Source organism: Hoplias malabaricus, chromosome Y (genome assembly GCF_029633855.1).
Source record: "Hoplias malabaricus isolate fHopMal1 chromosome Y, fHopMal1.hap1, whole genome shotgun sequence".
Classification (NCBI taxonomy): Eukaryota; Metazoa; Chordata; class Actinopteri; order Characiformes; family Erythrinidae; genus Hoplias; species Hoplias malabaricus.
This window is the reverse complement of record NC_089820.1, coordinates 9,253,152-9,270,476: the sequence shown is the minus strand read 5'-3', so window position 1 is coordinate 9,270,476 and position 17,325 is coordinate 9,253,152. Positions and strand designations below refer to the sequence as shown.

The window sequence follows — 17,325 nt, the reverse complement described above, 5'->3', positions numbered from 1 at the left end:
AAATGTGGCCAGCAGGCGAACAAGCCACCGCTGACCACATTTCTGGCCATATAAGTTGCATAATAAGTTTTTGCTAAAAAAATGCATTATGCTATTATTTTTTCATTGTATCATTGGCATAAATTGGTCATAAAATGACAATAATATTGTTTATCACAATTATTTCTGAGACAATATATCAACCATAAGAAAATTGCTATCGTGACAGGCCTAGTCTTGAAATCAAGTCACGTGTTTGTCTTGTGTCTGGTGTTTCACTTGGTCTCTTTTTTTTTTCTTTCGCTTCCCCTCTTCCTTTCTGTATTTTTGTTTTCTTTTTAGCTACAACATAGTTATCTTTGGAGGCATTGATGGTTTTTCCCACAAGGTAAGCTAACATCGGGACTAATTGTGCATCATTTTATAGTTATTAAATTCCTTCATTCATACTTATCTCTAAAAATATTTTATTACAATTGCAAATATTTGCTCATCAGATGTATCAAAATTAAAATGGCTAGTATGAAAATTTTTGTAAATACAATTTGTAATTTGAAAATACAAAAATATGGTATGTTCTAATGAACACTGCATTTTAGGCATTTGGTAGACTCACTTAATCTGACCTTAACTCCCCTATTTTGAAAAGAAGAGTTCTGCTAATTTCCTGCATCACAGATTCAAACTGTATATTTTGCAAGTGGGAGGTTGTGTATTCAAGTGTGCATGCTGGGTTATTTGGGTCAGTCAAAATGAAAATTTGAATTGAACAGCCAATTGGAATGTAACTGATGGAACAAAACAGGCCACAATGATGCTATTGTTATTTCAAATGAGGGCAAGACTGGGCATTTAACAAATGTCATTTCCAAGGGCGAGGAATATAAATGCAATTTGTGGAGTAAATACATTTCTAAGAACTTTAGAATGCATGAAAAGACACAAAACAGTACCATTGCAGCAGTGGTACAATGCAAAACAGTGGGAAAAAACAGTAGAAGAGAAACATTCCCCCTAAGATATCCCCAGTAACAGCAACCTAAAAAAAAAATTGTTCATTAACTAATTTCTCCATCTGTTCAGTTAGAACCACCTTCCATACATACAACCATACAAGCTCTTATAGTTTTTGCTGAAAACTATAATTTTTTATTTATAATTATTTATCTATCCAGCAAAATACTCTATATTATTATTTACGAACTGGATTCCAAAAAAGTTGGGACACTAAACAAATTGTGAATAAGAACTGAATGCAATGATGTGGAGGTGCCAACATCTAATATTTTATTCAGAATAGAACACAAATCACAGATCAATAGTTTAAACTGAGAGAATGTATCATTTTAAGGGAAAAATATGTTGTTTCAAAAAAGTTGGGACAAGGCCATTTTTTACCACTTTGTGGCATCCCCCCCTTCTTCTTACAACACTCAACAGACGTCTGGGCACAGAAGAGACCAGTTTCTTAAGTTTAGAAATAGGAATGCTCTCCCATTCATGTCTAATACAGTCCTCTAACTGTTCAATCGTCTTGGGCCTTCTTTGTCGCACCTTCCTCTTTATGATGCGCCAAATGTTCTCTATAGGTGAAAGATCTGGACTGCAGGCTGGCCATTTCAGTACCCGGATCCTTCTCCTACGTAGCCATGATGTTGTGATTGCTACAGAATGTGGTCTGGCATTATCTTGTTGAAAAATGCAGGGTTTTCCCTGAAAGAGATGACATCTAGATGGGAGCATATGTTGTTCTAGAACCTGAACATAGTTCTCTGCATTAATGGTGCCTTTCCAGACATGCAAGCTGCCCATGCCACAAGCACTCATGCAACCCCATACCATCAGTGATGTAGGCTTCTGAACGGAGAGTTGATAACAACTTGGGTTATCCTTGTCCTCTCTGGTCCGGATGACATGGCATCCCAGTGTTCCATAAAGAACTTCAAATCGTGACTCATCTGACCACAGAACAGTCTTCCATTTTGCCACACTCCATTTTAAAATACCCCTGGCCCAGTGCAAACGTCTGAGCTTGTGGAGCTTGCTTAGAAATGGCTTCCTCTTTGCACTGTAGAGTTTCAGCTGGCAACGGCAGATGGCACTGTGGATTGTGTTCTCTGACAATGCTTTCTGGAAGTATTCCTGAGCCCATTCTGTTATTTCCTTGACAGTGGCATTCCTGTTTGAGGTGCAGTGACGTTTAAGGGCCCAGAGATCACGAACATCCAGTAGAGTTTTAAGGCCTTGACCCTTACGCACAGCAATTGTTCCAGATTCTCTGAATCTTTTGATGATGTCATGCACGGTTGATGATGATAACTTAATAAATGAACAATTTTTTTTTAGGTTGCTGTTACTGGGGATATCTTAGGGGGAATGTTTCTCTTCTACTGCATGGGCAGCTTGCATGTCTGGAAAGGCACCATTAATGCAGAGAACTATGTTCAGGTTCTAGAACAACATATGCTCCCATCTAGACGTCATCTCTTTCAGGGAAAACCCTGCATTTTTCAACAAGATAATGCCAGACCACATTCTGCAGCAATCACAACATCATGGCTACGTAGGAGAAGGATCCGGGTACTGAAACGGCCAGCCTGCAGTCCAGATCTTTCACCTATAGAGAACATTTGGCACATCATAAAGATGAAGGTGTGACAAAGAAGGCCCAAGACAATTGAACTTCATGAATTTCCCCTGGGGATCAATAAAGTATCTATCTATCTATCTGAACAGTTAGAGGGCTGTATTAGACATGAATGGGAGAGCATTCCTATTTCTAAACTTGAGAAACTGGTCTCCTCTGTCCCCAGACGTCTGAGTGTTGTAAGAAAAAGGGGGGATGCTACACAGTGGTAAAAAGTGGCCTTGTCCCAACTTTTTTGAAAAATTTGTTGACACCATGAAATTTTGAAACAACATATTTTCCCTTAAAATGATACATTCTCTCAGTTTAAACTTTTGATCTGTGATTTGTGTTCTGTTCTGAATAAAATATTAGATGTTGGCACCTCCACATCATTGCATTCAGTTTTTATTCACAATTTGTTTAGTGTCCCAACTTTTTTGGAATCCGGTTTGTAAATATAATAACAGCAAATTACTGTGAAACTTAAAAAGCTATTAGTAAATTATTGAAATACAGTGGAACCTCTACCTACGAACATGATCTGTTCTGTGACCCGGTTTGTAAGTGGAACAGTTCGTTTCTCGGGTCAATTTACCCCATTTAAAATAATGGAAAAGCAAGTAATGTGTTCCAGCACACCCCGGAAATCACCCTTTTTGCACTGATATATGTTTACAAAACTCTCAAATTACTAAAAAAACATACATGTAGCATTATTAAAAATAAAAAAGAAATAAAGTTTTAAATGGTTACACATCGCTACCTTGAAGACGTGACGACTGGCTGGAGGAGTAACACAGGCACTGGCTGTATGATGGGAAGTGGGGGGTGGGTGGAATAACCAAGAGTAGGCGGGTGAATGTGGGGAGACGAAGTGTAGATACGGCTTAACTTAGCACGAATTTCGATGTCTGGGCGCGCTTGGAGACTCTCCGATTGGGGTCAGTGGCCATTTACAGCCGCCGGCTCGGTGGAGCCTCGTGTTCGTTTCTAGAGTCATGGTTCATTGGTGGAGGCAAAAAATATTCAAATGCCCGGTTCCTTTCTTGGAAAGTTCGTTAGTATAGGCGTTCGTTAGTAGAGGTTCCACTGTATAATGATAATATGACATTAAACATACTAAGCCAGTCAGGATGAGCTTAATGTGTACCTCCTGTTCCTTGTGAAAGAGGTCCCATATGGTCTTTCTTCTAAGAAAATGTTCAGATCCAGGTAAAAGATCACGTATATCTTCAGGAAACAGGGTTGGTAACAGGGCTTCACTGATGTTTGAAGCTATTAATAAGTAAGTTAGTATGTAAGTAATGCCCTAAAATTTCTGGGACTTGTACCCCAACCAAAAATTTATTTTAAAACAGATCTTTCACAGCAGGACTCCCATATTATAACTGTCCAATACCACAGGCAATTCAAGTTTCATAGTAAGATAATTAAATTAAAATCACTAATAACCTCGAGTCCCACATGAAGTACACATTTAGTTATTTTAAAATTTAGTTTCAGTTTTTAACAATCACAAGAATTCATAGGAAAATATTCTATGTAAATATATTAGCAAAACTCAAACGCATCAAACCGCAGATCCAGATTTTAACTAATGTCACCTTGTTGACATGGTCAGGGACAAAGAAGTTACTTTAAGTTATAAAAGCCAAAAAACAAAGCTGCCATTATATAGCTGAAGATGACAGCAATTGTAGACAATTTGCTGACTTACTTTCAGATTCACATGCATCAGGCATACAGACATAAAACTGCCATTTTATAGTTTCCATTTCAGTAGTCCACAAGATAACAGGATAGCCCAAGTCATAAAATCTAATCTAAAAAACTGAGGAGACAACAAAAAACACACATCTGTATCATCCCTTTGTGAACTTAATGGAGAGTCCAAATTTTATGTCTAAAAAGGCTGTCACAGTATTAAGCTATATATGGTTTTTCATTTTTTCTTTATTTTTAACTAACACATACGATGTCTTAAACAACACTGACTAGTCTCGGTGACCTTAATGTTTGAGCAGATTGAGAGAAGGGCAACTTCTCCATTTGCAGAACTTGTTAGAAATATTACCTTTGCAAGTACAGTATTAAATTATAAAACCGCATTAGTTGCACTCCAAATGTGACTTTAACTTCCTGAATTCGTCTGGATTAAGTAAACATTTATATCAATTCCTTTAACTGTGAAACCTTGAACATTTCCTACTCTAGGGAATAAAAATGATTACTAATTTTAATTACTTATTAGGGGAAAGCTTATAGTATACAAAAGTTAGTATACATTTTAGTGTTAAATAATTTAAAATCCATTGAATATCATGCAAAAAAAAAATATATATATATATTTTGTTAAATGTTTTGTATTAGCACTTTAAGGGTATGGGGTTGAAGCCCAGTCCAGATTTGTCCTCTTTTCTGCTCTGTATTAATTATTTCATAGCAAATTATATAAACTCTGTTAATTAAGAAACAAAATAAATAGAAAATGTCAAAACGTTTTTTTTTTTATTATTATAAGACATGACTAAAAACAAATATCATTTGAAAGGGTAATGATTTTAGCAAAATATAAGACAAACCTCCACTTTCAAATATGAAAATGAACAGTCATTAATCACTCATTAGAAGATAAAATAACAAGATAAAATAACAGCACTTAGTATAGCATGGACTACTGAGCTAATAAGCTAGCTATGTTCAGCTAGGCTAGCATGACAGTTAGCTGAATTGGTTTAATCAAACCAAGTTGCCGATTTGAAAATAAAAAGTATAGTTAAACATTACTTAAACTAGTAAAATAAATGTAGACATTTAATTTGTTACTTCATCTGGTTTATCATATCCAGTTTATACAGAGCTAAAATGTATTTTAGCTCTGGGCTTTGGGCTGAGGTATTCCAAGCTCTTCTTAATGAACTTTCCCACTCAGACGAAGAAGGGCGATTCCACTCGATGGATCAGTAGGGTCCAACATGTGCTGTTAACATAGTAAAATACCGAAAATCTTTTCTATTGCCAAAGTTCAAAAGTGAAGACTATGATAAGAATAGATATTATATAGATATTAAGAATAGAACGCTATATATAAAATGAGATTTCAACTGAAAGTGACTTACCGCCACCACCTTTCTCAGTAATGTAACCTTCCACTAATGTATTTGTGGCTTTCCGCTCTGTGGTTGAAAATAAAATAAAAATGATTTGTCTGTGTGTTATTTGTTGTCTTTTTGTGGCAATAACATTAACAGCATTGCTGAACCACATAAACACTGTGCATAGCTGTAGCCCGAATGTTCATGTATATTTGCAGTATGGTTGTACTGAGGAATACAGAGTGTACAACTCGTTTTATTATCATATCAAACCGAGCCATTCTTCACACATTCTCAGTCGCAAATGCATCAGGTCGGTTGGTGTCCAAGGGTCTGATAAAGCCACAGAGGACAATGCAGGCCCATGTGCATCTACAACTTTCCGAATTTAACTGAGAGAGAGAGATTTAGAGAATTTTTATATACCTAGCATTCAGTCAGTGTTGTAAGACAGTGGACCAGCAGCATCAGGTCATGCAGTGTGTAATACTGACTGTGTGAATAATGATGAAAATAGCCGAGGTCCCTCAGCTTCAGCCCCCCCGTGATGATAACCCATATCCCTCTATTCCTGGAGCCCAAATCACAACCCAGACTCAACTCCAGTCTACACAAGTAAGTTCACAGCCATGTTTATTTGTATAGCACAGCATTAATTCTATGTAACCCTTTTACCAGTACCTTTCAGCTTACAGTTCTTATTAGCTTTATTTAAAAAAAAAAAAAAAAACTTTGACCAACTTTGTATTAGACTGCAGACTGTATCCCAAATTCGGCTGTCTTCACACAGTGTCATTAAATAACTTATATAGCAAAATAGTAAGTTTGCTATGTGTTTAATAGAAACTCTTCTATTAATAATCACTATTAGCTACATATTTAATGTAATGTTAATTTAATGTAAGGGTACATAAGCCACAGATTTAGAATGCCTGTAGTGCACTATATAGGCCGTAGTTCAGCTTTCAGTCACTTTGTTTATGACAGAGCTATACATAGCACATGTAAGAAAAACATGTGTAATACCAGAATTATGATAGACACAACAGAACATTTTTCATGAGTAATGAGAAATAGACCATTAAGAAAAGCATTTTCCACTGTAAAACTACATTCGGAGCTAAGACATTTCACTCCTAAGAATCGGTTCTTGGACTAGTCAGTATCGACTCTACCAATTTGTTTTTTGTATGTTGCAGGGCAAGTATAATATTGTTCTGAGACCAGGTGCTAGGCCCTTCCCTCTTTCCACCCCTAGATGCATATCTCTCCCTCTCTTACCAAATGTCAAAGAATAATTGAACCATGTGGAGTGACAAGGGTTTATTTCAAAAGTGGAAGAGCCAGCTGAATGGTTTGCCTATGGTGGTTGTGCCAATAAAATGTGGAAAGCGAGAATATGCACATAACTAAATAAATCTGTCATGAGATAGAGGCACCTGCTTTCTTCTGTAGCACATACCTTAGGACAGTTGGCAGGAGCCAAAGTGTTTTCCAAGGTAGATTGCAAATATGGGTTCTGGCTGATCCCTGTCTCCAAAGGATCTTCATTACTGACCACATTCATAACACCGTTTGGACAGTATTGCTAAAACCGCTTATGATTCTGAAACTCCTCCGCTCCAGAGCACTTTCAGAAATGTATGAAAGAAATTTTACAAGGTCTGGAGGATGTTTTGTGTCAGGTGAATGACAAACTTATATGGGGAACCACTCAACAGCAACATGATGAGAGGTTACGCACAGCATTTTTATAGCTTCAGAAGGTGAATGTGAATTTTCTTAGATCAAAATGAAGTTCTTAGGCCAGATTATCGGGGCATCTGGAGGTGAGTACAGATCCTGAGAAAGTGAAAGCTATACTGGCCATGAGAGAACCTATAATGACAGTGAAGTGAGAGGTGCCGTCCTACTCCAGAAGCAACCAGATCAGGTGTGAAAGCCGATAGCATATACCTTGTGAGCACTTACTAGTACAGAGCAGAGACATGCTCAAATAGAAAAAGAGGCATTGGCTTTCGCATGGGCCTGTGAGAAGTTTACAGAGTTTCTTATAGGGAAACATTTCCATTTTGAAACAGATCACAAGCCTTTGGTCCCCATTTTGGGCTCAAAAGACACTGGACACAATTCTGCCACGTATACAATGTCTCAGAATGAGAATATTGCAACCATAGACATTCTACAAGAGGAAGAAATTAACCTCTATGTTGATACTGCCATAGCAAGCCTGCTGGCTCTGGAGTTTAGGCTCAGGGAGATCCAAACACAACAGGACAATGACCCTGTACTGTGCCTGGTCAAGACGTATTGTGCAGAATGCTGGCCAGACAAATTCTCTGCTGATCCACCCATATCTGTCATTCTCAGGGGAACTCACTCTACAAGGTGGGTTACTGCTAAAAGGGCTGAGAATAGTAATTCCCACTTCAAGCTCCCATGCTGAATAAGATTCATGAAGGACATCTGGGCAATACGAAATGTGATGTATCAGTGATGTGGCTAGAGCTTAACAAACAATTGCAAAGCCTCATATAGAACTGTGAGATGTGCTTGAGACAGAACATACTTCAAAGAACCAATGCTAGGTGCAGATCTTTTCCCACAAGGGGACTCTGACAAACTCATTATACTTGACTAATTCTCTAGATTGTTTGAAGCTGCCAAAATGTCATCTTCTACTTCAGAAACAACAATTCAGCACTTCAAGTCTATCTTCACCCGTCATGGTATTCCAGAAGTTGTGCATTCGGATAACGAGCTTCAGTTCCCGTCCGCCATTTTGCATGGGCTTTAGACATGTTTCAACCAGTCCTCACTTCCATCCATCTCAACCCAGGTACACATGTATGGATTAGGGATGCTGTGGTACGAGGGACAGTGGTGTCTGCTGCAGATACACCCACATATTACTTTGTAGAGACACCTGGAGGTATTCTATAGAGAAAAAAGGCTCCATCTTTCTCCAACCCATGTGACTCCTGAGACATCAACTGATTTGTCTGAGGGTTTGGGTGAAGCCAGCAATACTCCTGACTCGGTGAGGACACCTCACTTTTCTGATTTATGCGACATACAACTCCAGTCAAGCAAAGCACCAGAACTCCGGTATCCGGCCTGAGAGAGAGATGGTTCCCAGGTAAGCTGAAGGACTTTGTTTGCACTTAAGTTGCTGAGTGAGTAATGTGGCAGAATAATCAATACTATCAGCAGAAGGGATGGGCAGTCTATCACACCCTTCTTTAAGTAAAAAAAAAAGTTTGACATTATGTTCCTGTTGTGCTTGTTTATTGCTGCAGTGCCCTTATGGAAAAGAAGGTGGGAAACATTTTCTCATGGACGGGGGGGATGTAGTATCAGGCATTACACAAGTGAGACCCTTTGTAATGTCACAAGGAGTCTGGAGGAGTGAACAATAAATAAATTCCCTCTTTCTAAATAAGCGCACATTTTACAGATGATTAGTACTTACTTATACCATTATTATAGCATGATATGCAGTGTAGCCTTTGTAAAATCATGTTTGATCATATTTATCCCCCCTTCTTTTCTCGTTCGTTTTCATAATTTTTAAACAAGACTTATTAATGTTAGCTGATGCTTACTATTGTCATGTATTTACAATCCCCCCCACCTACTCTTAAATGTATATAAACCTAGTCAAATGGGTATGATAGGGTGGGTGGTTTGTAAGAACGTTATGTTTACTGCATTCTATTCTCTTGAAAAATCTATAAATTAAGCATTAAAATAAACAAGTCCCTTGAAACCAACAGGCTTTTAACAACAACTGGCTGGATTTGTTCACATGTTGATCGAAGAGCTGCAACACCACAACCCTGACAGGAAAGGCAGACTGGGTGTAACCACAGAAATTGTGTTTAGTACAGCAACTTCCACTTACATTCAAATTTTTCCCATTAAACTAGATATTACAAATATTCATTATCAATAAAACAAATAGAGGTTGTAAAGATGATGATGATGAAGTCATATTATATTGTGTATTATCAGGACTTGAAATAATCCTAAACCAGGAACATTTTTCACCCTAAATAAATCTTTTTAAAAAACCTAATTTCTGTACTTTCATTTTATGTATTTATATATGATATTATTTTACAACAGTTTGGAGGACGCTGGAGTTATCCAAAGATTTAAACGGATTTAAAATATTGCTCAGATTTTTCTTGTTTGTGGGAATTATTACTGCAGCCTTTCACACTGTACAATCACATTATTTCACCAGTAAAACGAAACAAATTAAAACAGCAGGTTCAGAGTTGACTTATTACAGAACAGCCATGGCCACAGAAAATCTTCAAAATAGTGGTGAAAACAAAGTTTTTGCTGGTTTTACACTGTCAAAGGCTGATTTAATCAAAATTATATTGAAATTGAAACTGTTTACACCAAATTGGCTCCAAATTAATCCGGTTTCACTGGATGCACATTTAAGGGTTCTCTAAGTAATATACATTTACCCTTCAGAAGTTCAGCCTTGAATTTGAAGTTGGTTTACATATTCTCTACATTTATTCCAAACCTTCCTTTCCTCTATGTGGGTTTTTGACAGCTCCACATCCTGTCAGACCCATGGTTTTACATATGTTTAGAAAAATCCTCTTTGTTCCTTTATGCTTCTCTTTCTTATGCCAGTGGATTTTCGTTTATCTAATCTGCGCATAAATAAACTTAATGGGTGTGTGGAATAGTTCTATGGAATGGTGATCAAGTATTTGCATTTTAAGCTCCACCCATCCTGTGATGCTCAGTGTTCCTCCAGCTCTTCAGCCCTGCTACTACTCTAGAGACTACAACTTACCAAAGAGCCTCTACTGACTGCTGTGAGTCCTGCATTCATAAATGTTACCATATGTTGCCATAAGTTAGAATATGTAAACCTATTTTTACTATTCTTATACTGAAAATAAATAAACATATGCTGATTAACCCATAACTATCCTACAGGAAAATGAGCAGGAATTCCCTGTCTACCAGCCAGGAACTGCAAAGAGGAGAATACCTGATCTCCAACAATGGAAATTTCAAAGCCATCATGCAGGTATGACTAGAAACCTTTCTGAATAGGAAAAGGTTCACAGAATGAGAAAACTTTGTTAACAATGTTTATAAATGGATCTAGCAAAATATAATTTTACATAATTGTATTTCTTTTTGTCCATTTTTGTGAAGATTTGACGTGATGTTTTTGAAGATTTAAATGAGAGATGATTATTCAAATGATGACAAATGACAAAATTTAAGAAAGTATATATTATCAGACAGCAATAACATTAAGGGTTTTTTTTAACTCTTACAATCATTACATGAGCTATATATGGAATCAGAAATCATATCAAAAACTGAAATCCTCTCCTTTAGTTCTCCATTTCTTCTCAAAATTAATTTAATAGCAGACATTTGGGGTTCCACACAGAAGTATATTTTTAAAGAACCATAAACAAAAGGCATTTCCTCACAGAGAAGAACAAATAAACCTGGTATAACTGACTAAGAAGGTTCTGTGAGTATTCAGGGTTCTACATAGAACTATTGCCTTAAAGAAACCGTCCTTGAAGGCTGCAAAGGCACAGTTTGTGTGGGTCTTCCTCTTTCCTTCTTCAGGTGTCATTTAATCAAGTCATGGTTAAAGGTTCATGCTTGCAGGGCTTGGTAGAAGTTTACATAAAGGCAGTAGAATTGTTTCAAGAATAACAATGTGCAGTAGAGATTTGTTCAACTGTATGAATTTACATGGCCAAATTTGAAGGATTATTACTTGGAATAATTTACTTCTTACTGCTTGGAACAAACTAATAACTTCATTAGGCCTATTTGTTGTCAAAGAAAAAATTAAAGTACAAAAATATGTGGTTTTAACAAATCATAATATTAACTATGCTTCTTATTCACTGAGCCTTTCAGATCTATGAGACACACTGAAATTAAGGAAATAACTTCCTAGGAAAATAGCCACACAAGCAATTTCCCTACACAGTCTAATGCATGCTATTAAAATACAGTCTAATACATGGTGCCATTACAAAAAAAAATCTACAGTAAAATTTGTTCATCTTCAGGATCTGTCTGTAAACAAGTCTCAGTGTGACTTTCAGATTTGAGACACTGACAATAAAGATATTGTCCTAGGAATTAAGCCAAACGTGTAGTTATTCCATGATATGGAAGTTATGTTCATATGTTCCCATCTAGTGGCTACAGAATGCAATTACTGCTATAAAGTTATTATTATATAGGTACATATATCTCACCACAAGCATCATATTTTTTAAAACCTGTTTTATAAACCTAAACATCGCCTTATACCAGATCAATCACACATGTCTCACTGCATAGCCTATGATAGCCACTCCTAATCCAATCCACTCCACAGCTAATACCAGAAATAACTAAAAACCTAAAAAAAACCACAACAAAAAGGCAAGTACATATAAACAGTCAATAGTGCTAATAATGCAGTAAATGAACAGATGTTGACTCACCATTAGAAAAGATGGAGATGATGAGAGTCCCAGCTGAACTTCCTCAGGACCTTATATCTTCTCAATAATTTGTATTTGAAAAGATCTCGTACGAACGCTAGCTGCACCAGCTGTGCCTCTGGATAAATAGCGTAAACTACAAGACCGTACTGAAACGCTTGTCACAGACTCCGTTTTTTTTTCAGACCATTTAAAATGTATATGAAATGCAATATTAAATTAATTTTAAAATTGCTAGGTTTATATATGTGAATGTGTAAATATTTAAGATAAATATATAAAATAATTAATTCAGATTTAGTGCAATTTCTGCTGTTCACACAGCCACATCTGTATCACATGTAAGAAACATTGGATTTGGGCCACTTTTACCTGCTGTGTGAACAATCTCCAAGTTTATTTATTTTTTGGGGGGGATAATAATAAATGCCCAATGCGTGAAAAATTACCTTGAATGAGGTGTTAAATAAATCTTAGGGTATGAGGATTATAAGTCATTTACATGGGCTGAGGCTTCTGTTCATATCAGAGCCCAATTTCTAGGTTTTATTTTACTTATATGTGGTAATTGATAAGTAATCATACACAGGATAAGATGTAAAATATCCTATGGAAATCCATTAGAGCTTCACATAGGTCCCACCCCACTCTCTTCCTACCTGCAGCTAAACATTCCTGGAATATTTGGCTATTTAAATCTTAAACCAAACCAATGGGGTTGCTGTGGCCATTTATGATCCGATCAGCAACCAGCTACCCCTAACACTGCAGCTTACTCACTGGGCCCAGCCCTTGTTTACCCAACTCAGCCACTGAATCGCTAGCTGTCATTAGGTATACACCTCCCCTCGTCAGTGTTTTGCTGAATTAAGCCCATGACACCTCTGGAAGGCTAAACAATGAGGTCTGGCATCCCAGAAACACCCCCATCCAAGCCAGCTTTACAGTCCTACCTTACCGTTAGCATCAACAACCGTGAATCCACACTGGTCTCCCTGGTGACTAAGGCTGTACCTAGCCCCACTAGCACCGTTCATGCATGCTCAGTGCCACCAGTTCCATGTGAATACCACCGGCAGCCACAATAACATAACACAGCACCCGACTCATCTTTCTTGTCCTCCTTGTAACTGGAACATATTTACAGTATGTTTCCCCAAATACTCTGTGATATCCTTATCCACAACCACTGACTAGACCTTTCAACTGTTTCTGATAAGTCCTTCACAGTTGCCCTTAGTTTTTGGCACCTCATGTCTCATTTCACTGTGTACTTAGTATATAGTTGAAATGACAATAAAGAATCTTGAACTTGAACTAACAGACACCGCAGTTTCAGCTTCCCTGGCAAACATAATCAGTGCTATTAATAGCCCTCACCAGTGCTCTGTATCATTTAGTGCTGCACTGTAACATCTATCTAAACTCTTCACTGGTCTCTCCAGTACAGACAGAATCAGGTCTCTTTCAATTACAAAATTTTCCTGCACAAGTTTTCCTTTAACTATCGATGAACTTTAAGACTTGGTTGGTTTACCTTTCAGCCTAAGCTCACATAAGGTTTTTATCTAACATCCCCAGCATCTACCGTGTGCAAGACACAAGTGGTCAGGGTCATCACATCATGTATGTCCTAACTGGGGAGAGCCATCATGCAATCTCTCTCTGCCTACAACCCACTTAGACACCCTAATAATGCCCTACATTGTCACTACAAACACTAGTGGTGAAAGGGTGCATCCAGCCATTATACCCATTTCCAATCACTGCCATGACATAAATTCTCCTATAATAAACAAAACAAAATTGAATATCATCAAAATAAGCTTTGACCAGCTTTGTGGTCTTTTCTTGGACCTGGAAAAATTCAAAGGTTTTCTACATAAGATTATGAGGCACTGAGTCAAGTGCATTAGCTAAGCCTAAGAATATATTGAATATAAATATATAAATATAGTGAATTATGTTTCATAGGAAGATTGTAGACAGACAATGAGGGCTTGTTAGTTCCAAGATAATCTCAGGAATTCAGTGATGCCAGGTTTATACATCATACAAGTAGTATAAACAGAGACATATTCTACAATAAATGAAAAAAAAAAATATATATATATATAGCTAATATCAAGTTATAAATCACATACATTTCCTATAATAAATAGAAATCTGAACACTGCTTAACCTACTTACCCTGTTTAACACTTATTATATTATTTGAACACATGAATAACCGTCATATGTGCTTTTATATTTCTGCATTTTATTTTTAGGCCCATGGTTTCACTGAGGCAGATTCCTTGTTAAGTTGGCTTAATGTTTAGATAAATTACACCGCTCCAGTGGAAGGACTACAGTTCCAGTTTTATATGGCACCTTTATCTTATACAATATGAAATTTATGAAGTGGAGAATGTGAAAAATGCAAGACTGTAAGCACCGGTGGTTTAAAGGTCTTACTGTATGTGTCTCTGTTGTTTAGGATGATGGGAACTTTGTGCTTTACACCTGGAAACCAGTCTGGGCATCCAACACTTGTGGAAAACCTGGAACTCGACTGGTGATGCAGGCAGACGGAAACCTGGTCATTTATAACGACACTGAAAATCCTTTATGGGCCAGTGACACCTGGCAAAACAAAGCTGCATCAGATATGCGTCTGACCCTCAAAGACGATGGCAGTCTGGTCATTACTGAAGGCACAAGAGTGCTGCGGTCTCTTAAGTAATAAACTTCCTTAACTACAGTCTCCTAACAATCTCTTGATACACACATTAACTTTGCTGAGCTACTAATGTGGAAATGTTTAAGAGACTGTGACTGCTGTTAACATGCATGCTTATATATCTGTACAGCAGAAAGAGCCAAATTAAGATTATAACCTAATTGACACCTCAAACCAATGCTTGTCTTTTTTGTGGAAGAAAAGAGAGAGTAATGAACACACACACACACACACACACACACACACACACACAAAACCTGGTTAACACCAATAGATTTGATTATTCTGATTAATTGATATTCACTAAAACAATGTAGATTTTTTTTGTTAAATTGTTTTGCATCACTAGCTTCATTAGCTCATGTATTTGTTCATTGATTTTATACAGAACAGAAAACAGTTTGATTATTTCTCTCTTTATTATCTGTTAGTGTGAGTATACAGAGTTCAGAAAAAATTAAGCTTCTTTCTCTCTCCCTCTCTCTGTCTGTCTCTCTCTCTGTACACACATGCACACACATTCTCTCCCTCTACTGCCAGAAATCTCCAGTTATGACATTCATGCACATGTAGACAGCAAGTGATTATAGTGATTACAGTGATTATAAGATAAATACAGGAGCTTTCTCTCCAAGAGGACTCCAACAGAACCATTCTAGATAATTTTTGGAAGAATACTTTAGATATTTGCAGTGAATTTAGGTCAGCTCATGCTTCTGTAGTGCGTCAGAAAAAAACAAAGACAAAACTTTACTGTAGGTCTTCATTCAAAAGGCTACTGTTGGAATTATATGGTTATTTTGAATAAGCAGATTGCTTTACTGCCAAAGAATATACATATCATGCTTGCTTGCTTAGGAAAAGTCAATTATTATATCAAAAGGACATGTTCCCAGTCACAAGGTGAAAATAGGAAACTCCCGAAGGGCACTGTTTGACTATAGAGATTATGTCCAAACGGTTGGCTAAAATATAAAACAGGAATAACGTACTGAGTAGAAAATATGCTGACATCATTAACTAAAATATTGAAAATTACAGCTTATCAATAGAGGAAGTCGAGGGAGGATATATGTGTGTGTGTGTGTGTAACAACTGCCTGTCAGATCTCACTCACACTGCGCTGTGAAGTGACATCTCCAGAGATCTCTGTCCATTAAAGGTTTGAAGAGTGCACCCACTGTCTCCAGTCTTTCTTCCATGCATCAAAAAGAATACGCTGTGACAGTACATAACACCTGTATAAGGTTTTTAAGATACATGACCTAAGCATAAACATCTATAAAGAGATAGTCCAATAAGTTCTCATAAAAGCTGCTTTAGTCAATTTCACTGAAAAATATACACATAAAATTTCATACAAAAATAATACAAAAAGCAAAAGTGCAGTATATTTATCTAACCATTAATCATTGTCTCCCAGTAGTACATTAAAGCCTCAGTAACTGAGCTGAACCTCACTCTGCTGAGTCATGTCTGTGTCTGCTGTATAATGCTGCATAACCCTCAAAGTCACCACTGATACAGAGTCAACCAACGAAAACAGTAGATTTACAGAGTCCCTTCAGAGTAATGTCGATAACTGTGTGTGTGTTTAGAGTTAGAGTGTAGTGTAATTGTGTAAAGTGCGTGTGCATCTGCAGATTTAATTGAGTAAGGTTTCTGTTGTATGTGTTTATAGTGTATTTAGTATTGGTGTAGTGTGTCATTGTGTAGTGTTTGTATGTGAGTGTGTCTGTGTGTAATCACTTTGTATTCTACTGTGTTTGGGCATTGTATGTGTGTGTGTGTGTGTGTGTGTGTGTGATGGATTTTTATGTAATGCTACTTGTTAGGGTAAAATCTTTGGAAAAAGCTTCTGGATCTACACCAATGAACCAAAACATTAAGACTGTTGCATTATTTAAGGTGGAATTGGAAATTGTGCTAAAGGTGTTTTCACACTCGTAGTTCATTTGCTCTGGTTCGAGTCGGTTAAATTGTTCATAATCTCTTTTCCTCTGGAATTTTTCCTTGGTTTGGTTTGTTTTTGCACAGGGAACAATGCAAGTTCACTAAAACGTATCACTGCAAACCACGTGAGAATGGTCTCACAGACTGCTCAGACCTAACGGAAGTGGGAGTAAGTAAGTAAACATAGAAGAAGGCCCTGTGTTCTGGAATAGTACAGTTTTCTGTTCTGTTTCTCCAATTAGTGACTAAACATTAACCAGTTCTCAGTTTACCTGCTCTGCTGTGTCCAATACACAAATCAGCCCTGGCTGTTTAGCACCAACCTGTGGTGTACAGCTGTTATTAAGATCGGATGACATTCTCACCGGAAACTAACCACTCCAGAATTCGTTTAAGATTGAATCAAAACAACCTCTTCTTGAGGTTCCCAGTAGGTTTTTT

The 17,325-nt window shown here is 37.1% G+C and overlaps 1 protein-coding gene across 1 annotated transcript; it reads left to right on the top strand.

Moving 5' to 3' along the window:
- Window positions 1-302: 302 nt before the first annotated feature.
- LOC136678939 (B-type lectin plumieribetin-like) lies at window positions 303-16,100 on the top strand. The gene is made up of 4 exons (XM_066657138.1): window positions 303-367; window positions 10,455-10,550; window positions 10,675-10,768; window positions 14,689-16,100. The coding sequence occupies exons 3-4, from the start codon at window positions 10,679-10,681 to the stop codon at window positions 14,932-14,934; spliced, it is 336 nt and encodes a 111-aa protein (XP_066513235.1). The 5' UTR covers window positions 303-367; window positions 10,455-10,550; window positions 10,675-10,678; the 3' UTR covers window positions 14,935-16,100.
- The last annotated feature ends 1,225 nt before the right edge of the window (window positions 16,101-17,325 follow it).